Below are 22,815 nucleotides of genomic sequence, written 5' to 3' on the forward strand. Positions count from 1 at the left end.
AAATTGCAAAAGTTGTTCAAAGAATATTGTGTTTATTTTTACAAGTTGTTTATTTTTTAAAAATTTAAATTAATAATACATTATTAGTTTGAATCATTTAAGAAAATGTTAATTTATCTAATGAATCAAGTGATTAATGATTGTACCGGCAATTGGCACTGTCTTGCTGTGAGATGACAAGTTGTGTTGTTAATTTGTATAAATTTTAAAGAAAATGAAAACATTTCTTTACAAATTTGCAAAATGGTTTACAACAACCTCTGTATCTGCCGAGAAGCTGATAAAAATGTTAAAGATATTCCAATTACTTGAACGCGTAATCATTAGTTGGGTAAGTAATTGAGTCTAATTTTATTAAAATACTTGAAACTGCTTAGAAAAATCTTAAAGTTTCCCATGATAATGAATTTGACTAATAACAAGACCTCTAAAGACAGCTGAACCAATAAATAACATTTCAATATAATTGAGGTCAAAGAAAATGTAAGAAAAAACAATTAAAAATTAATCAACAATTCGTTTTAAATAAAAATTTTATTGTTTTTTATTGCTTTGGTTAAAATCTAATACAAAAAACAAATGCATTTTCTTATATTAAACAACATTTAGTTAGACGTTTAAAAAACTAATCAGCCCAGTTACTTTTACAGTTTTTCGCTGTAAATGTTCGTTTGTCACATTCGCATATCACTTGCCAATATTGAATTCCTGCTCAATTTTATCTGCCACCATTTTAGCAATAGCCAAACTACTGGTGGCTCCGGGTGAGGGAGCATTACGGCAATGCAAAACACGCTTAGCTAAAGCATCGGTACCTGTACCACGATCGAAAACGAAGTCATCTACTAAATTACCATCCATATCCATGGCTTGTGCTCTTACACCGGCGGGACCGCGACTGACATCGTATTCGGTAATGTTGGGAATGAATTTTTGTAAATCCTTAACTTGCAGGGGTATGAAGGCGGATTTGCTCATTTCACTCAAACCGAAACCAATGTATTTAGCAGCCATTTTAAGGAAACCGGGATAGCGTAAGGCATCGAAAAGTTCTAGGAGATTAATATCGCCCCAACTAAAAAAAACAAGTAGAAAATAAAAATTAGTATTAAAAAAACAGAAGATAAAACATTCAAAAGGTTATATATAATCTCTTCCTTATCTCCCTTTATAATTTTTTTTGTTTATAAAATGTTTATCTCTATCAGGTTGTTATTTTCAAAAACTTTTTCTGTGTTTAAAATAACAAAAATACATTTTTCATAAAAAAAATAACTTACGTGTAGCCTTCTCTCTTGAAAGCCAAAACGGCATTGGGACCCAACCAAACACTGCCATCCATACGGGGTGTAAAGTGGACACCCAAGAAGGGGAATCTAGGATCTGGTACAGGGTAGATATTGCCCTTAACCATGTGAGACTTTTCCTTAGACAAAAGCAAATATTCGCCACGGAAGGGTAAAATACGTGGAGAACGAGGACAGCCAGTCTTTTCAGCCAATAAATCTGATTGCAAACCACCACAGGTTAAAACATTACGAGTACGTACTACTTGGTGTGATTTATCACCATGAATAGTGACTGGATATTCAGCATCACCAGATTCAGTGAATTTGGTAACCTATAAAGTATTAAAATAAAGTTGAAATTACTTCCTAAAATGTTTTATTAACATTTTTAAATTACCTTGTAGTCCAGGAAAATGTCACCACCAGCTTGTTTGAAATCTTGACCATAATATTGAGTCACTAGACCCCAATCGACTATACCAGTATGAGGACTCCACAAGGCTTTAACACCCTGACAGTAGGGTTCAATTTCCTTAATTTTGTTACCATCGATCAATTGTAAATCAGGTACTTGGTTCTTAATTCCTCTTTCATGCAAATCCATTAAACGTGTCACTTCCACATCATTAGTGGCCACAATAAGTTTGCCACATTTCTTATAGGGAATTTTCTTTTCATCCAAATACTTATAGGCCAAATTTAAACCCTCTACACAGAGTCTAGCTTTCAAAGTACCAGGTTTATAGTAAATACCAGCATGTATAACACCAGAATTGTGACCACTTTGGTGGATAGCTAATTTTGACTCTTTTTCGAGAATAGCAATTTTCAGAGACGGATGTCTAAGTAAAATTTCCCTGGCAGAAGCAACACCCACTATGCCTCCACCTACGACCACCAAATCATAATCACTAGTTTTAAAAAAAAAGTCATAAAAATGTTATACAATCAGTTTTTTGTTTTTAATTCACTGCAAGTAATAAACTTACCTGTTGTTTTGATTATGTTGCCATCTCTGCTGTCTAATAGCCACCGCTAGAGGCAATTTAAAGTTTTGAGGTTTAAGATTTTTTAATAATAAAGCCATTATGTTTGGTATATTTTATTGGGTTTAGTAGAAAAATCCTGTTTTCCTTGTTAACTCAATGACCTTTGTCTAACCTTGTGTACCTCAATCAAATCGTTTAATAATTTTATTGAAAATTCTTTATTCAATTTATTTCAAATGCAGCCCCTCTCTGTGTGCCACTAGAGTTCTTTCGTTTTTATTATTGTTATTTATGTTGCTGTAGCGCGTGTTAAGCATTTAACACACATTAAATTGTTTTTCTTTAGACACAAATAAAATAATAATGATAAGACAACTACGCTAAATACTACTACTGCTGCTATCAGATAAAGTGAATTAGAAGACCATGTTTGCTCTTCTATGCTGCTTCTAGTTCTCATGGTTTTTGTTTTTTCTTTCTATTTTCTATTTTTATCACGGTAATTAAACAGAAAAAATCTTCGTCAAAAGAAATGAAAAAGTCGTGGAAAAACAAAGTCAGCTGTGCGAAGGCAGGGTTGTTAAATATTTTAAAATATAGAATGTCAAAACAATCGCCATGTTATCAATTCAAAGTGATTGTTTTGTTTTAACAAAAAGGTAAACAAACAAAAATTTCACAAATATTGCAAATTTCTTAACCAAAAGAAAAGCCGCAAATAAAAACTAAATGCCCTCATTTTGTGCGGTAGCTACTTGTAATGATAGATATGGGCATTCGGAAAATATATCTTTTCACAAGTGAGTAAAAAAAACGTAAAAAATTCAAGCAGATTGTTAATCCCATTCATGTACAGGTTTCCTTTAAAACGTTCCAATTTACTAAAGCAATGGGAAGCTTTTATACAAAAGCAACGAGGCGCAGAGTGGCATGCCTCACGTTGGAGCTCTCTATGTAGTCGTCATTTTCGTGAGGAAGATTTTCGTTCTTTAAATGAACGCCGCACGCTAAAGAAAACTGCCGTACCCTCTATATTAGGTGTTCCTGCAACGTCGGAGGAGAAGTGTAAACCAAAAAAGCCTACTAAAGTTATAGAATCTTGCGAAAATACTAGAGAAAAAGAATTTAAAGAAATTTTGGCCATAAAAGAGAGACTAGAAGATACTGTTGTGGAAGCGGGTGGTCCTGCCGTTTTGAATGTACCTAAAGCTAATTGTCGTTTATGTGGTATAGCCTCAGTACCCGAAGCCAATTTTCTAACCAATTATGAACTCTATGGTTTGTTGCAGAAATGTTTTCCCACTTTGAATTTCCAACAGGAGGACACTTTACCCAAGGTAATGTGTGCTCCCTGTCATAAAAGTTTAGAGGAGTTTGGTGCCTTTGTAGATCGGGTTTGGACGGCCCAGACAGATTTACAAAGAAAATTTCGTACCAAGGCTGTAGAAAAACCGGTAAAAATCAAGCAAGAGCCTTTGGTAAGAGTCAAACAGGAGGTGGCTGAGTGTGGCTACGAAGAGAGACAAGATACTAATGGTTTTGGGGGTACTAATGAAGACTACGATGCTGCTCTTGAGGGAGGCGGGCATGAAGAGGGTGATGATCAAAAATTTGAATTTTGTGATTTTCCCATTATCAATGATTGTGATATTATGGAGATTATCAATTTAGATGATCCTTTTATAAATATACCGGATGATGACAACACTACCACCGTCAATGAGGAGGAGGAAATCCTGCAGAAGCCCATACAAGAAGCTGTGATGAATTATATGCCTACGGCTCATGAATTGCTGCAGTCTCACCTGCTAATGGAGGAACATAATTATGCCTACATAGATGCTGATACAGAATTCAAAGAAGAAAGGCAAATCTATAAAACAGAAAAGTCAGATAATGATGAACGTTTAGTGGAATATGTTAACTGTAATAATCAGCCACAACAACAGCAGAACACAGCCCTGCCAGCTGTTTACAGTAATGAGACACGTTTAAATACGGAGCATTTGTTAAATGAAAATCATAATTTGGAAACTACTGCTGCTTTTGAAAAACGTGCTTTAAAACCTATAGTTACCTCGGTGAGTGCCATACAGCAACCCACTAAACCTTCCTCCAATGGCATAGTTGTACTCAATGAAAGTATTGTGAAATCGGGTTGTGGATTTCAATTACATGCTTGTATGGTTTGTCAATTAAAGTTTTTCTCCGTGGAGAGTCTAAAGCAGCATTATACACAGCATCATAGTGCTCCTATGGTAACGGTACCAAATGAAAATATACCTTTACAAAAGAGTCCACAAAATACCTGTAAAATGGAAAAAGAATACCAGGAAACAAATGCCGAAAACTGCCAAGAAATGCTGACCAAAAGAACTCAAGTAACAGATGGCAATAAAGATGTCAATAATGAAAAGATAGAAAAAGAAACTAAAAAGGAAACACCTGACAACTTTGTAGAAAAGCAATACCAGGAAAATCAAAGTTCCTGCCAAAATAGTATACAAGAAACTACAATAAATGATGAAATACAGCAAATAACCCAAAATAATAATAAAGAACTAAAAGAAATGGTTGTAAATATTAAAACTAGAAAAACAAAACTTAAAATTCCTTTAAAATCTCGAAAATCTCAAAATGTTTCTCTCAATGTCATGGCCAATCAGTATCAACAATTAAGGAAATTATATCAGAAGCTGCAAAAGAAATGTACAAATCTAGAACAAAATGTAGAACAATTGCAATTATTGCCAGCAGCAACAAATACAACAACTAAGAAAACTAATAAAAAACTTAAACCATTAAACACTCAAAAAACCAGCAAGACTAGAAATAGTAGCCAATTAAAATCCACTCAATCTTTAGAGAATAAAAAAGTTTCCTTTACTTGTGCTGAATGCTCAAAGTCCTTTTCTAATGCCAATAGTTTAAGACAGCATAAAATTACCCATACCGAGGAAAGAAAACATCATTGTAGTTTATGTCAACGCACTTTTAAGAGACGTAATGGTCTGCTGCAGCATTTAAAAGGTTTCCATTTGCAGGTGAAACCCTTTTGTTGTCCAGTTTGTAAGCACAGCTATGCTTTAAAGTGTGATATGTTGCGTTGTAAACATTCGACTTTAAGGAATTTACAGACGTCCAGTGAAACGTCAAATGTTAATAGGGGACGATTAGTATTAAAAAATTTAGAAAAATAAAAACTAAATTATTGTTGTAAGAGAATTTAAAAAAGAAGTTTTCTTTATTAGAAATCTATAGGGAATTAAATATTAACAGTTATTTCTGTAGAAAATTTTGTATAACAGATTATAAGTTGCCAGAATTAGATACAGAAGATTAGTATATTTCAAAACCTTTGTACCACTAAATAGTTTCCCTTTGAACCAGTAAATTAAATTCGCATTCGTATAACGTCTTTCTTAATATCGAAATATTTCATTTCGTATATCGAGTATAGTTTTCGTAATTCCATTCAGCATTTATTTCGAAAGACCAGTTTTTATCATAGACCAAAACCAATACTTTTCCAATATCGAATTACATGCGAATAACGATTCGAAGGTTGTAGCGAAATAGTTTTAAGTGCAAAAATTTAAGTTCGAAGATGTTATAGGAAAACAATTTGACATAAAAACGTTATAGCCACAATTTAATAAATAAATGTAATAAAGCTTTAGGAGCTTATTATCCAAAAATCGCTTTTATAACTTTACCAAAATACGTTAAAATTTCAAAAGAAGCTAATTGTGTGATAAACCGAAGTTCTTTTATTCAAAAACCTTGGTAAGGAAGGATTATGCATCCTAAAGTGTAATTCCACTTAGAGGCCGTTATGTAAGTAGTCAACAACAGAAACAACGACTAATTCCTCCGATAAATCTTACTAACTTGAATGGATTAAATCCAGCAACCCAATTCTTCTTAGCAATTTCTTCCTGAGACCCTGTACTATACGATAATTGCACATTATATGCTTAATTGTCACAAGCTCCTCCTGATCGTCTCATAGCCTGCAGAAGTCCAGTATAGTCATGTCCCATTTGCTAACAAAGGCTTTAAAGAGTTCTCAGATTACAGCTATCCAGTCCAAAATACTGGTTGCCTTTGCATAAATTTGTGGCCATAAGGCCTTAGGCCATACCTGATTAGTTTTGGCCATACCTGATTAGTTTTGTTACGGAATCTATCAGAGATCATCCTGTAATAGTGGCAAATGGGTGGTTTGGCATTTCTGTCAGTTTCATTTAGGCCAAGGTTAGGCCTACATCGTTCGCTACCTCATTACCCAGTACATTGCAGTGTCCTGGTACCCAAGACAGCCTTATTTTAACCAGCCCCATAAGAGCATTTCTATACTCTACGTCTATGTCGTATAACATACCACTGCTTTAAGTGCAGATCACTATCGAATTGTAACTACTGACCCCAGAACTATCAGTTTCCTAGCTTTCCAGGTCGCTAGAATCTCTGCTTGGAAGACACTGCTTTCATTAGACAGTCTGAAATACCTTTTTATTTCCATGTCAGCAGTAGATATCGGTAACTGCATCAGCTTTCATCTTGGATCTATCGGTAAATACAGCACACCGCTCAAATAGTTAGTTTACCGGATAGTGGGCGTTGTCCCGAAATCGTAAGTCCCTATGATCAGAAATTTTAATGGGAATGTTCTCTTGATCAAATTTACTCATTTCATACAATATTTTTGTGCCATTATCACGCAAATGTTCTACCAATGTAGACTCATAAATCCTTAGCATGTTCCTCACAGATCCTCTATAGGGATCAGATGCATCAAGTTATTCAAAGCATCCTGTGGTGTTTAATATCTAGTCAAAATTTTCAAAATTTTAATTGTCCACGTCTGCTTCAATTTTTTTCAAATGTTATACTCCAGCAAAGAAGCAAACCTAAAGTTTGGTTACTTACCTTTTCTAGTGCAGACATTAACCCAGTAATATCCTTTTACAGGGGAAAACCAGCACAACACACCTCAATACTCTGGGGAAACTGGGAACAGGAGAACATTTTACACGAAATTCAACTTAAAATTAACACACTCCTTAAAGCTTTCCTTTAAGGCGAAATCAAAAAAGCTTTTTATCGGAGTCCAACACAACGTTTGTAGTAAAAGTACACCATTGACACGCACACACACACACCAACCGAGTGCAGACCAGACCTAACCTAGAACAAGAAGAAGACGAAAAAAAAAGAACAAGCATAAGCACAATTAAACCGAGAAGAAGAAGATTTATATCGTTCAGTAGTACCATCAGGACCAATATCTACAACAGTAACACACATATTTTTTTTGGCCATTGCTTCAGTTGCTTACAAGAGTCACTAAAGTACGGTACACACAATGGTACTCAACGCTTGATTCCAGTTATTTTTTACTCGCGTACGAAAGAATTTATCATTTGTTATTGTTATTATTATACGAACTCGTACTCTAACTATGCTATTCGTATGGTGAACGTGTTGTTGCTGGTCTACTAAACAATAGAAACGAATGATTTAAAACGGATATTAAAGGAAAATTAAGTGTAAAAACCAAAAAATAAAAGAAACAACAATAACAACATCACCTTTTTTTAAAGTGAATGAAAAGTATGCAATTGCTTTTATGGTTGTTGTTGTTAAATAATACAAGTCAAAAGTGTTTTTAATATTTTTTTTTTAAGTAAAAAATGTAATTATTTATAATTTAAAGAAAAATAAAGAAAAGCAGCTAAAGAAAGAAATGATGTTTAATAATAAATTACAACGCTGTTTAAAATAATTGTATGTGAGTGCGTCAGTGTGTGTGTGTGAAGGGCAATTTTTTACGTGTGTAAACAATGAAACTTCCGGTCAATATCATTTTATACACGTTAATTATATGCCGGGCTGTGTCTTAATGCAAGTAACAAACACAACAACAAACTGACAAAAAAAGCCTATTGTTTATGTATTTTTTTTTTTAAATTTAATATTTTCTGCAAAGTATAAATGTGTTAAAAAGAGATAATCTAAAACTATTATAAAAATTTATCGCATGACCAAAAATAAAAAAAATTAAACCGAGGTCAGTTTCAACATATGTAAAGGGTGTGTGCCTTCTAAATTGCAAGCACATACATACATACAAATGTATGCTACATAAATACATGTGTATTACATACTTCTGTACATGTATTTGTATGTATATTTGAACTTGCATGTAAATGCCAGTGTAAAATTTTCATTGAATGTGTATATAATAGGATTTCATATCTGTATCTGCACATTCATGGGATATGTAGATACATATGTATGTATGTTTATGCCCCTGTGTTTAGAAACATTAACACTTAATGTTTATTATCGCTGTCAAAGTGTCAAAAGCCATCTTCTTCTCCACATTGTCGTTTTGTGTGCGGTTGGTCTGTTTGTTCGTTCGGTCGCATGGTAATTTGGTTACAGTTAAAAGCATCCTCAACTACCAATATCCATTGTAATAATTGTAATAACAATAAATGACAAAAACATCATAAGAAAAAAAAAAAAAACTGTAAGCCAAACAAAACTCAAATGTTTCGGTTATAAAAATATAAATGGACTGTTGTTATTTTTTACTACTTACTATATCGTTGTATCCTAATTGTTGTATTTGTTATTAAGGTGTTTAACGTATAAAAAGACATTTACGAAATACATATTTTCCATACATACTATAGTTGCTAAGTACTTAACATGTATGTACTTATGTACTCTTACGGTTATTTTGTTCGGCTGTAAGTAGGACGAGAGTAAAACGGATTATTTGTTTAAATTTCATACATTTTAGGTATTATGTGTGGTATTTTACAAAACGTTTTTTTCAAGATTTTATTTGATTTACTTAAGATTGTAAAGAGTTTTTACACTTACTTAGAGTAATATATTGTAAATGTATTATGATATTATCATGTTTATGTAAGATCTTTCTGAGATGTCACGCCCTTTTTAGGCCGATCTTTTGTAAACCACTTGTAATAACAATTTTCTGTGCAACAGTGGTATAAAACTGCTGATTCGATTTAAATGAACTTTGGTATACTCTTAGATTTTCACTCGGAAGCCTTTATAGGCTGGCTATACGATATCATGATTGAATGCCACGCCCTTTTATTACATACATTTGTTGTAAAACGATTACAATCTTGATTAGATCTTGATTAGATCTCATATTTAAACTCAAATCAAGCATATGCAATATGTGATGTTGATTGGATGCCACACCCTTTTTGCGCCCACTTTATTAAAACAGTTACAATACTATTTCTCTAAACAGACAAGCATCTAATGAACTCCCCTTTTTACGCCCACTTTTTACTACTACTTTTTACTCTCACTTTTGTTAAACAGTTATAACATAAAATATCTACGCAATACAAACAAATATAAGATTTTGATAAGATGTCCTGCTTCTTTTCACGCCCACTTTTTGCAAAACTATTTTAATAAAAATGTTTAAGGAAATCATTGATATTTGTACTATATATGACCTTTTAATTGAACAACACGCCCCTTTTTATGTTTACTTTTATAATGTTACATTTCTAGATAACATAGACAAATTACTACTAAAGCAATTTTTTGTTTAATACCCCGATAAGTCTTCCTTCGGAAGAGTAGATTTTTATTTTTATGCCACACCTACTTTATGTAAAATAGTTGCTATACCAAACAGGCAACCAACTATTCAACCCAGTTACTTAACAGTTGCCAAAGCGTTAGATCTATTATAAAGTCTTAATTAAAATTCACGCCCCTTTTACGCCCACTTTTTTAAAGCAGTTAAAAACTTCGTTGAGGAAAAACTAAACTGTCCATGGGGGAAAGAATAAGTATAAATAGGATATTATTTCAATATTGATATTTGTCTTTTTATTTTTGAGAGTTCCCATAAACGATTGTATTAAACCTAAAGTCTAGCGATCATGTATTCTTAGTTCCTGATTTAGAAATACGATCCATAATCTGTTTCCTATTGCAATTTTGTTAATTGTTTCATGCTTTCTTTCTGAACTATAATTTGCTCATTGTCTCATAAACGACTTGAAACGCCTGTTTTACCAAACTTTCGCATGAATGATGTGAATATGCATCGGATCTTCTTTCGGTTCTGGGTACGACCATACAATGTGACATCCGATGGAACCTTCATATTTTTGAAATAGCAAAAGAACCATTTAAATGTTTTAGTTTTTTAAGACGTTGTAGAAAATACTTCTCCGCCTCTGATCTGCTCCGTATTTACAACACCTTCATCCGACCTAAAATATAATATAATTCGCATGTATGGGCCGCAGCCTCAAGGACTAGTCTTGCGTTGCTTGACAGAGTACAAAGAAGGGCAGTGTGTCTTATAGACGATGAAACTGTCAATGATTCTATTGATTCCCTAGAACATAGACGAAACGTAGGATGCTTGTCCTTAGTCTACAGATATTACTATGGACACTGTTCAAGAGAGATAGCGGAACTTGTCTCTATACACAAGTCTTTCAGGTAGATCTCATCCAAACACTAATTCCTCTTCCCTCCTTCTCTCATCTTTACTTTCTAATATCAACACGATGAACTGCATTTATAGGGGTATCCCCCGATTGTTGGTTTGTCATATAAAAATAAAAATTTTGTTGGTATTTAGCAGCATAATTGATCGTGCATTTCTTCTGCAACAATTCTTGCTGGATTTGAATATTTTCGAGGAATCTAAGCAGTTGATTGCAATTTGGATTTCGACTAAAAAATATGTTCCATGATTTGTCGGGAGATAAGATCGCATACACTAATTTAAAATATTGATCCATTGATGGATTTCTTAAATTGGATTGTCAGTTTGAAATTCTCACATTTTCTGATTAAATAGACAAGATCCATAGTCAGTTTTCTATTACGATCTTATAGTCGTGTGTAAAAACGAGATCAGTTCCCTGCGCTTTTATGGCTGAACAAATTTTGGTTGAATTTGAATTCAGTTTGAGGCTTAACTTTTGAATTACGTTTTGACATTTGTGCGATCGTATAAACAGTTGACTTTTGATGTTATGCGATCAGTTTTTTTCTAAAGAATTTAGTGTTTGGCAGAATCTCTGGAAAAAATATATTGAATTTAATATTGTGTTTAGATTCATTCTGCAGATTTGATAGCTTCCGAATGGATTCTATTTCGAAATCGAAACGATTTATCAAGAACTTATATTGTTATAAACTAAATTAGAAAATAAATCACCCTCTAATACAAAAATTTAATGCTCTACATTTTTCAGCTCATCCCAATAGTATTACCTGCAATCACAATAAATTCAATTAAAAACATTTAAAATTAACTAATCTCTATTTAATAATTAAAATTCACAATAACTAACGAAATTTATATTAATTAAATAATAATAACTAAACGTTCGTTTATGTATTTATATCAAAAAAAAAAAAAATATCAATTAAATTTACATATAAAAAGTTAAATATATGAAATAAAGTATTTATAAACACATATGAATAAAATTAAATAAAAAAATTAAAAATGAAAAACAAATTATGTTAATATAATACCACAAATTTTATAATTATAACCCATATAAAAAAAATAAAAATTAATTAAATCAATTAAAAAAAAAAACAAATAATAAAACAACATGTTGTTGCAATTAATGAAACGTCTTCAAATAATTGTATGGCTGCTGTTGACATTTAATTTAACTTTGCTCTATTCAACAATTTTATCAACTGTCACCTTAATAACACCAACTTTAGCAGCAGCCGAGACAGTAACAATTTCCTCAACAGCCGCTTTAGCATCAGCAACAACAACAACCTTTAAATCTTCATCGCCCTCCACAACCTCCTCTTCAGTCTCAAATCACAACAGACGTTTACATTTACACTTGGAACATCATCAATATACACAACAACAATATCCTGCCTCATATCAAAATTATCCCTTAACACCACACATTGCAACTGAATTTATGGATGAATTTCATAGTCCAAATCAAGCGGGTAAGTAGATGTTGTTGTTGTCGTTATTATTACTGTTTGTATTTACATAAAATGCCTTTGGATTTAAATAATATTAAAATATGCATTCTATACATACATATGTTTTATAAATATGTACATAAGAAGCAGAAATATGCATATTTACTTTACATTCAAGCTTATGGCAAGTTTATATTTGTTTCTTTAAATACTACATTATGGCTGCAAATAGGGACACACTTATAGATGTATATATCTTTAGGGGTTAGGGTTTTTCCTATGAAAATCTGTTGCAAGAGAGTTTTTTTTGAAAATTAAAATTTAAGAGTTTAGAGGTAAAGGTAGGGGCACATTGTTTTCTTAGGATAAAAAATTAATTGAGTATTTTTGGAAAAATTACCAGCTGTCAAGTAACATGTTGTACTTTTCCATGAATTAGATGAAGAAAATTTCTTCAAGAAATTAATGAAAATAACTAATTTGTGTAAAAAAATGATTTTACTTTTTTGACATATTTATTAGGTTACAATTTAGCACCTTAGAACTAGTGAACAAAATTATGATAAAGAAAACTAGGCCCTATCACTATACGGTAGCCAGTTGTGATCTAATAACGGAAACCTTTATCAGACGTAATTTTAGTGCGAAAACTTTTGTACCGATTTTCTGTAACTCTGGACAAGACTAAAGCTTATACTTTGAACCAGTCTACAGTCTAAACTCTGAACCAGACTGTAGTCTATATTCTAGACCAGACTGTAGCCTATACTCTAGACCAGAATATAAACTATACTCTGGACCAGAATATAGTCTATACTCAGGACTAGACTATAATCTATACTTTGAACTAGACTTAAGTATATACTTTGTACCACACTATAATCTGGACTACACTATAGTCTGTTATCTGAACCAGACTATAGCCAAACTAGTCTATATTCAGTATCAAACCAGACTATAGTCTATACTCCGATCAATAATATAGTCTATACTCCGGCTATACTAATCTAATCTTTGCTCCAGACTTTAGTCTACATCCTGGATCAGACTAGTGTCTATACTCTTGACCAGTACATACTTTGGACCAGATTATAGTCCTTACTTTGGACCAGACTATAGTCTATACTCTAAGCCAGGCCATAGTCGATACTCTCTACCTGACTATGTTCTATACTCTGTACCTGACTATAGTTTACTCTCTGAATTTGACTGTAGTCTATACTCTGGACCATACTATAATCTAAACTCTGACCAGACTATAGTCTAAACTCTGAACTAGACTATAGACTAAACTCTAGAGCAGACTATAGGCCATACTCTGGATCACACTATAGTTTATACTCTGGTCCAGAATATATATAGACCAGAATATAGTCTATACTCCGGACTAGACTATAATCTATACTTTGAACCAGACTTAAGTACATATATACTTTGTACCACACTATAGTCTGTTATCTGGACCAGACTATAGTCAATACTAGTCTATATTCAGACCGGACTATAGTCTATGCTCCGGTCAAGAATATAGTCTATACTCCTACTCTCTGGATTTGACTAATCTAATCTGGCTAGACTAATCTAATCTTTGCTCCAGCCTTTAGTCTATACCCTGGATCAGATTATAGCCTATACCCTGGACTAGACTATAAACTATACCCTGGACCAGACTATAGCCTATACTCTAGACCAGACTATAATCCGTACTTTGGACCAGACTATAGTCTATACGCTGAACCTTGCCGATACTCTGGATCTGACTGTAGTCTATACTCTGGACCTGACCGTAGTCGATACTCTGGATCAGACTATAATCTAAACTCTGGACCATACTATAGTCTAAACTCTGAACTAGAATATAGACTAAACTCTGAACTAGACTTTACTCCGCACTATGGTATGTACTCTAGAATAGACTGAAGCCTATTATCTTGATCAGACTGTAGTTTATGATCTGGATCAGACAATAGCCTATACTCAGCGTCCAGACTATAGTTTATACTCTACACCAGACTTTAGTCTATAATATGGACCAGACTTTAGACTATACTCTCGACCAGACTATAGTCTATACTCTCGACCAGACTATAGTCCTCATTTTATTGTTTGGAATGAATTTGTGTGAAACCTGTAATTTTGTGTAAAATTATAATTTTAGTGTGAATTTTTTTTATGAAAAGTCATCAAAAAATATTTAAAAATTCAAAAATTTTCGAAAATAAAATTACCTTCCGATATACTGAATACGAGAGTTAAATTTCAGTTTTAAATTTCTATGTTTGTTAGTATGTATTAGCATAACATTCCCAAATGTGTTCACATTATTAAAGAAATGTCTTAATCAATAGTTTATTTTATTGCCTAATACCTTATATAACTTATTATTCATTAGTATACGAAGACAGCTAATTTAGAATATTGTGTCATACTTATGTAAATCCTCTATTTTTGATTCCTGTATATTTAATAAGTCTATTTTTCTACTCTCATAATTGTCAATTATATGCCAAGGATTTGTTAAACATGATATAACATGACAGAAAGACATATACTATTCATATTATAGAAGGGAAGAAAGCAGTAAAAATGTTAATAAAAATTTGATTATTTGAACACTTTTTAGATGACTAACACAAAATATTTGTTAAATCACCTGAGCGTATGAATAATATTTGTATATTTATAATGAAAAGAATATTGCTCATACGCTTAGAGTGTTTTTTTTTGTTATTTTTAATACCCTTAAACTCTTCATTTAAAATTCATTTTTAATAACTTTAAAATATAATAATAAAAATGGGAAAAAATCAAGTAAAAGTAATTCCGTTGAGCAACCAGCCAGAGTATTTGTGAATCATAAGATTAAATTGAAATGTTGGCTGATTTCTGGTTCGTTATTTTTATTGTTCACTCATAAAAATTCATTAGTTTTTATTTGTTGTTGACAAATCTTCCATTCTCTTTTTTTCACAATTTGCCCAGTAAACTGCTAAAAAAGGGAAAAACAACAAAAGAAAAAAATAACAACAACAAACAAATATAAAAATACAATATAAATTGTTTTTAAATTTCGGTTTAAATTTTGTGTTGTTCTCGTTATTGTTGTTGTTGCTACTATAGACGGAAATAACTGAGAATAATTTAATAAAACTTTTTTTGTCGTTCGTTTTGTGTGTGTATGAGAGAGAGTTCTTGTTCCTGTAATTCTAAAATAACAAGTGTATTGGTAGTATTATAACAACAATTTGTTTGTTAGAAAAAAAAAAAAAAAAACGACACAGAACTTTTGAAAATTGAAATTTGTTCTTTAAAGTATTTTTTGTTGTAGTTGAAATTATTCCAACAATACAAACAATCATATTTCTATACAGATTTATTTATCGAGACCGGTTGGCATTGTAAGTTTAGTTGTTTTTGTTTTACGAATTGAAATCAACTCAATTCAAAAGTTTTTTCTGTTTCTTTATTTTCAATTTGCATGAGGCATGGCATCGTAAAATAATTTTATTACTCCGTCACATTGTGAGGCATCATCATCAGCATTAACATCATTGGCATCATATCACAGTTGTAGTGTAGACGTTTTCATCTTCGTCGTCATCATTATTATTTTATTATTATAATAATATTCTCGAGAACTTTGTGAGAATTAAGTTTATTTATATACAAAACACACACGCGTTTCCTCTTATAAATATTCACATCCAGAGAAATAATTGGTTGGACATGGTTAAAGCAATTATTCTATAATTTATAATATAGTTTGTATAGTCAAGTCTATAGTCTAGTCTATAGTCTAGTCTATAGTCTAGTCTATAGTCTAGTCTATAGTCTAGTCTATAGTCTAGTCTATAGTCTAGTGTATAGCCTAGTCTATAGTATAGTCTATAGTCTAGTCTATAGTCTAGTCTATAGTCTAGTCTATAGTCTAGTCTATAGTCTAGTCTATAGTCTAGTCTATAGTCTAGCATATCTAGTCTATAGTCTAGTCTTAGTCTAGTCTATATCTAGTCTATAGTCTAGTCTATAGTCTATTCTAGTCTAGTCTATAGTCTAGTCTATAGTCTAGTCTATAGTCTAGTCTATAGTCTAGTCTATAGTCTAGTCTATAGTCTAGTCTATAGTCTAGTCTATAGTCCTAGTCTATAGTCTAGTCTATAGTCTAGTCTATAGTCTAGTCTATAGCTCTAGTTCATAGTCTAGTCTATAGTCTAGTCTATAGTCTAGTCTATAGTCTAGTCTATAGTCTAGTCTATAGTCTAGTCTATAGTCTAGTCTCTAGTCTAGTCTATTAGTCTAGTCTATTAGTCTAGTCTATCGTCTAGTCTATAGTCTAGTCTTATTAGTTCTAGTCTAGTCCAGTCTATAGTCTTTTAGTCTATAGTTGCTATAGTCTAGTCTATAGTCTAGTCTATTATAATCTATAGTCTATAGTCTAGTCTATAGTATAGTTCTATAGTCTAGTCAAGTCTAGCTATGTCTAGTCTATAGTCTAGTCTATAGTCTGTCTTTACAGTCTAGTCTATAGTCTAGTCTCTAGTCTAGTCTATAGTCTAGTCTTAGTCTAGTCTATAGTCTAGTCTATAGTCTAGTCATAGTCTAGTCTATGTATAGAATCTATAGTTCTGTCTAAGTTCTATCTATAGGTTAGTCTATAGTCTGTCTATAGTCTAGTCTATAGTCTAGTCTATAGTCTAGTCTATAGTCTAGTCTATAGTCTAGTCTATAGTCTAGTCTATAGTCTAGTCTATAGTCTAGTCTATAGTCTAGTCTATAGTCTAGTCTATAGTCTAGTCTATAGTCTAGTCTATAGTCTAGTCTATAGTCTAGTCTATAGTCTAGTCTATAGTCTAGTCTATAGTCTAGTCTATAGTCTAGTCTATAGTCTAGTCTATAGTCTAGTCTATAGTCTAGTCTATAGTCTAGTCTATAGTCTAGTCTATAGTCTAGTCTATAGTCTAGTCTATAGTCTAGTCTATAGTCTAGTCTATAGTCTAGTCTATAGTCTAGTCTATAGTCTAGTCTATAGTCTAGTCTATAGTCTAGTCTATAGTCTAGTCTATAGTCTAGTCTATAGTCTAGTCTATAGTCTAGTCTATAGTCTAGTCTATAGTCTAGTCTATAGTCTAGTCTATAGTCTAGTCTATAGTCTAGTCTATAGTCTAGTCTATAGTCTAGTCTATAGTCTAGTCTATAGTCTAGCTATAGTCTAGTCTATAGTCTAGTCTATAGTCTAGTCTATAGTCTAGTCTATAGTCTAGTCTATAGTCTAGTCTATAGTCTAGTCTATAGTCTAGTCCTAATAGTCTACAGCTCTATAGTCTAGTCTAAGTCTAGTCTATAGTCTAGTCTATAGTCTAGTCTATAGTCTAGTCTATAGTCTAGTCTATAGTCTAGTCTATAGTCTAGTCTATAGTCTAGTCTATAGTCTAGTAGTCCTATAGTCTAGTCTATAGTCTAGCTATAGTCTAGTCTATAGTCTAGTCTATAGTCTAGTCTATAGTCTAGTCTATAGTCTAAGTCTATAGTCTAGTCTATAGTCTAGTCTATAGTCTAGTCTATAGTCTAGTCTATAGTCCTAGTCTATAGTCTAGTCTATAGTCTAGTCTATAGTCTAGCTATAGTCTAGTCTATAGTTCTAGTCTATAGTCTAGTCTATAGTCTAGTCTATAGTCTAGTCTATAGTCTAGTCTAGTCTATAGTCTAGTCTATAGTCTAGTCTATAGTCTAGTCTATAGTCTATATAGTCTAGTCTATAGTCTAGTCTATAGTCTAGTCTATAGTCAGTCTATAGTCTAGTCTATAGTCTATAGTCTAGTCTATAGTCTAGTCTAGTCTATAGTCTAGTCTATAGTCTAGTCTATAGTCTAGTCTATAGTCTAGTCTAGTCTATAGTCTAGTCTATAGTCTAGTCTATAGTCTAGTCTATAGGTCTATAGTCTAGTCTATAGTCTAGTCTATAGTCTAGTCTATAGTCTAGTCTATAGTCTAGTCTATAGTCTAGTCTACAGTCTAGTCTATAGTCTAGTCTAGTCTAGTCTATAGTCTAGTCTATAGTCTAGTCTATAGTCTAGTCTATAGTCTAGTCTATAGTCTAGTCTATAGTCTAGTCTATAGTCTAGTCTATAGTTTAGTTTATAGTCTAGTCTATAGTCTAGTCTATAGTCTCGCCTTGTCTATATTGTAGTTTATATTCTACTCTAGTCTATAATTTATTTTTGGAAATATGTCTCACCATATTTTTCTCTGCGTGTTCATACATACATACGTATGTAAAGACATTTTTACACTTTTACATAAATATGTTTATAAGTAATGTACTAGCATCACTAACATCATTGCCACCATCAGTACCATCACCAGCCATGAATTTGTTGTTTTTTTCTCGTCGTGTTGTAGACTTATATTAACTGCACTTGTTTACGCGTTTTTCATCTTCTTATTGTTGTTCATTTTACACGAGACTTTACTCTTTCAAGGATAATAATTAAAACAGTTGGAATGTTGCCACATGACAATTTAAAATAAAATTTTGTTTAAAATCTATAAATATAAATAAAAACTCTTTAAATTTTCTACAAAACCGATTGCTTTTGTAAATAAGTGCGTCCTTTATTTTGCCAACAATTTCTAAAGTCCAGCTTAAGCTTGTTTTATGATTTTCAAGGAATTTCATAACATTTAAATTTTGCACAATTTTATCTGGCAACTTTTTGCCATTTTTTTTCAAACACATCTTTTGTATTGTTGCTGCGGAAATGTAGTCAATGTTATTAACAATTTTCATTTTGTTTGTACTGCAGAGCAGTGGAGAGAAACATGAAGCTCTTTTTTTGATATTAATATAAATTAACATTTGCATCATGCTTGTTCTGCTGTGGCACGGTTCAAGTATGCTGCTGCTGCATGCAGAAAAGTTGATGGCATATTAATGATGCTGGTCTTATTTTTTCTACACTCTGCCATTTGAAATACTTTATTTACGAGCTTAGACTTAAAGTAGTTTAAATTTTTAAACATAAAATGTATTATTTAAATAATTTAAATGGCGGAGACATTAGCAATTTGCAAGAAAACTAAAGAAAAACCATAAAATAAATATTTATGCTCCAGCACACACAGTTTCTAAAACATAAAAATCAACTGTCAGAAAACATCTAATTCAAATGTTTGTATGGGAAAGGGCGATTGGTTGCCTTGATGAGAGAAGGGGAGATTGTTTGTAAAGGTTAAACTAGTAGTAATTTGGAATAAATGATTTGCCAACGCGTTTTAGTACTAATTATAGGAATGTGTCTAAACGTGCTATTGAAAGTTTTTCGCGTGCGTATTTCTACAATTTATTGGCATTTTAACTATTGTAATGATTTAAAAACAAAGTTTCTGTTTATGTTGCAGAAAAATAAATAAAACAAAGTTTATTATATTTTTGTGTTTTTTCTATTCTTATCTTAATAAATACTTGTTGTATACAAAAAGTGCAAAGCGCTGGCTTGAAAAGAACTGGGACAAGATATGAATATAAGAAATTGCAGAAACTAGACTATAGCCAAGAATAGACTATAGACTAGACTATAGACTAGACTATAGACTAGACGACTAGACGATAGACTAGACTATAGACTAGACTAGAGACTAGACTATAGACTAGACTATAGACCTAGACTATAGACTAGACTATAGCTAGACTATAGACTAGACTTTAGACTAGACTATAGACCTAGACTATAGACTAACTACTAGATAGACTATAGACTAGACTATAGACTAGACTTAGACTAGACTATAGACTAGACTATAGACTAGACTATAGACTAGACTATAGACTAGACTATAGACTAGACTATAGACTAGACTATAGACTAGACTATAGACTAGACTATAGACTAGACTATAGACTAGACTATAGACTAGACTATAGACTAGACTATAGATACTATAGACTAGACTATAGACTAGACTATAGACTAGACTATAGACTAGACTAGACTAGACTATAGACTAGACTATAGACTAGACTATAGACTAGACTATAGACTAGACTATAGACTAGACGATAGACTAGACTATAGACTAGACTATAGACTAGACTATAGGACTAGACTATAGACTAGACTATAGACTAGACTATAGACTAGACTAGAGACTAGACTATAGACTAGACTATAGACTAGACTATAGACTAGACTATAGACTAGGCTATAGACTAGACTATAGACTAGTCTATAGACTAGACTATAGACTAGACTATAGACTAGACTATAGACTAGACTATAGACTAGACTATAGACTAGACTATAGACTAGACTATAGACTAGACTATAGACTAGACTATAGACTAGACTATAGACTAGACTATAGACTAGACTATAGACAAGACTATAGACTAGACTATAGACTAGACTATAGACAAGACTATAGACTAGACTATAGACTAGACTATAGACAAGACTATAGACTAGACTATAGACTAGACTATAGACAAGACTATAGACTAGACTATAGACTAGACTATAGACTAGACTATAGACTAGACTATAGACTAGACTATAGACTAGACTATAGACTTGACTATAGACTAGACTATAGACTAGACTATAGACTAGACTATAGACTAGACTATAGACTAGACTATAGACTAGACTATAGACTAGACTATAGACTAGACTAGACTAGACTATAGACTAGACTATAGACTAGACTATAGACTAGACTATAGACTAGACTATAGACTAGACTATAGACTAGACTATAGACTAGACTATAGACTAGACTATAGACTAGACTAGACTAGACTAAGACTAGACTATAGACTAGACTATAGACTAGACTATAGACTAGACTATAGACTAGACTATAGACTAGACTATAGACTAGACTATAGACTAGACTATAGACTAGACTATAGACTAGACTATAGACTAGATACTAGACTATAGACTAGACTATAGACTAGACTATAGACTAGACTATAGACTAGACTATAGACTAGACTATAGACTAGACTATAGACTAGACTATAGACTAGACTATAGACTAGACTATAGACTAGACTATAGACTAGACTATAGACTAGACTATAGACTAGACTATAGACTAGACTATAGACTAGACTATAGACTAGACTATTAGACTATAGACTAGACTATAGACTAGACTATAGACTAGACTATAGACTAGACTATAGACTAGACTATAGACTAGACTATAGACTAGACTATAGACTAGACAATAGACAAGACTATAGACTAGACTATAGACTAGACTATAGACTAGACTATAGACTAGACTATAGACTAGACTATAGACTAGACTATAGACTAGACTATAGACTATAGACTAGACTATAGACTAGACTATAGACTAGACTATAGACTAGACTATAGACTAGACTATAGACTAGACTATAGACTAGACTATAGACTAGACTGTAGACTAGACTATAGACTAGACTATAGACTAGACTATAGACTAGACTATAGACTAGACTATAGACTAGACTATAGACTAGATTATAGACTAGACTATAGACTAGACTATAGACTAGACTATAGACTAGACTATAGACAAGACTATAGACTAGACTATAGACTAGACTATAGACTAGACTATAGACTAGACTATAGACTAGACTATAGACTAGACTATAGACTAGACTATAGACTAGACTATAGACTAGACTATAGACTAGACTATAGACTAGACTATAGACTAGACTATAGACTAGACTATAGACTAGACTATAGACTAGACTATAGACTAGACTATAGACTAGACTATAGACTGGACTATAGACTAGACTATAGACTAGACTATAGACTAGACTATAGACTAGACTATAGACTAGACTATAGACTAGACTATAGACTAGACTATAGACTAGACTATAGACTAGACTATAGACTAGACTATAGACTAGACTATAGACTAGACTAGAGACTAGACTATAGACTAGACTATAGACTAGACTATAGACTAGACTATAGACTAGACTATAGACTAGACTATAGACTAGACTAGAGACTAGACTATAGACTAGACTATAGACTAGACTAGAGACTAGACTATAGACTAGACTATAGACTAGACTATAGACTAGACTATAGACTAGACTATAGACTAGACTATAGACTAGACTATAGACTAGACTATAGACTAGACTATAGACTAGACTATAGACTAGACTATAGACTAGACTATAGACTAGACTATAGACTAGACTATAGACTAGACTATAGACTAGACTATAGACTAGACTATAGACTAGACTATAGACTAGACTATAGACTAGACTATAGACTAGACTATAGACTAGACTATAGACTAGACTATAGACTAGACTATAGACTAGACTATAGACTAGACTATAGACTAGACTATAGACTAGACTATAGACTAGACTATAGACTAGACTATAGACTAGACTATAGACTAGACTATAGACTAGACTATAGACTAGACTATAGACTAGACTATAGACTAGACTATAGACTAGACTATAGACTAGACTATAGACTAGACTATAGACTTGACTATAGACT

The 22,815-nt window shown here is 32.3% G+C and overlaps 3 protein-coding genes across 3 annotated transcripts in view; 2 read left to right on the forward strand and 1 right to left on the reverse strand.

Moving 5' to 3' along the window:
* Positions 1 to 515: 515 nt before the first annotated feature.
* LOC119612048 (L-2-hydroxyglutarate dehydrogenase, mitochondrial) lies at positions 516 to 2,748 on the reverse strand. The gene is made up of 4 exons (XM_037967758.1): positions 2,279 to 2,748; positions 1,687 to 2,200; positions 1,281 to 1,621; positions 516 to 1,075 (listed from the first exon to the last, which is right to left on the reverse strand). Exons 1-4 carry the CDS (start codon positions 2,374 to 2,376, stop codon positions 688 to 690), a joined length of 1,341 nt encoding a protein of 446 aa, XP_037823686.1. The 5' UTR covers positions 2,377 to 2,748; the 3' UTR covers positions 516 to 687.
* A 161-nt stretch (positions 2,749 to 2,909) lies between these two features.
* LOC119612047 (zinc finger protein 510) lies at positions 2,910 to 5,512 on the forward strand. Its single transcript, XM_037967757.1, has 2 exons — positions 2,910 to 3,078; positions 3,135 to 5,512. The coding sequence occupies exons 1-2, from the start codon at positions 3,008 to 3,010 to the stop codon at positions 5,476 to 5,478; spliced, it is 2,415 nt and encodes an 804-aa protein (XP_037823685.1). The 5' UTR covers positions 2,910 to 3,007; the 3' UTR covers positions 5,479 to 5,512.
* Positions 5,513 to 11,884: 6,372 nt separating this feature from the next.
* LOC119612050 overlaps positions 11,885 to 22,815 on the forward strand; it is a 31,161-nt gene continuing 20,230 nt past the window's right edge. Inside the window, exon 1 of the mRNA XM_037967760.1 lies at positions 11,885 to 12,295. Coding sequence (XP_037823688.1) covers positions 11,932 to 12,295 — 364 coding nt within the window. The 5' untranslated portion in view covers positions 11,885 to 11,931. The remainder of the gene's footprint in view (positions 12,296 to 22,815) is intronic.

This window comes from Lucilia sericata, unplaced genomic scaffold (assembly GCF_015586225.1).
Source record: "Lucilia sericata isolate MDLA Ls3-8-SP2 unplaced genomic scaffold, ASM1558622v1 Contig001587F_arrow, whole genome shotgun sequence".
Lineage (NCBI taxonomy): Eukaryota > Metazoa > Arthropoda > Insecta > Diptera > Calliphoridae > Lucilia > Lucilia sericata.

Coding starts and splice junctions, on each gene's coding strand:
- LOC119612047 (XM_037967757.1), top strand. CDS start 3,008: ATGCCCTCATTTTGTGCGGTAGCTACTTGTAATGATAGATATGGGCAT. Junction 3,079..3,134: donor GAAAATATATCTTTTCACAA/GTGAGTAAAAAA, acceptor ATTCATGTACAG/GTTTCCTTTAAAACGTTCCA.
- LOC119612048 (XM_037967758.1), bottom strand. CDS start 2,376: ATGGCTTTATTATTAAAAAATCTTAAACCTCAAAACTTTAAATTGCCT. Junction 2,201..2,278: donor CAACATAATCAAAACAACAG/GTAAGTTTATTA, acceptor TTTTAAAACTAG/TGATTATGATTTGGTGGTCG. Junction 1,076..1,280: donor TTCAAGAGAGAAGGCTACAC/GTAAGTTATTTT, acceptor TGTTTTTTTTAG/TTGGGGCGATATTAATCTCC.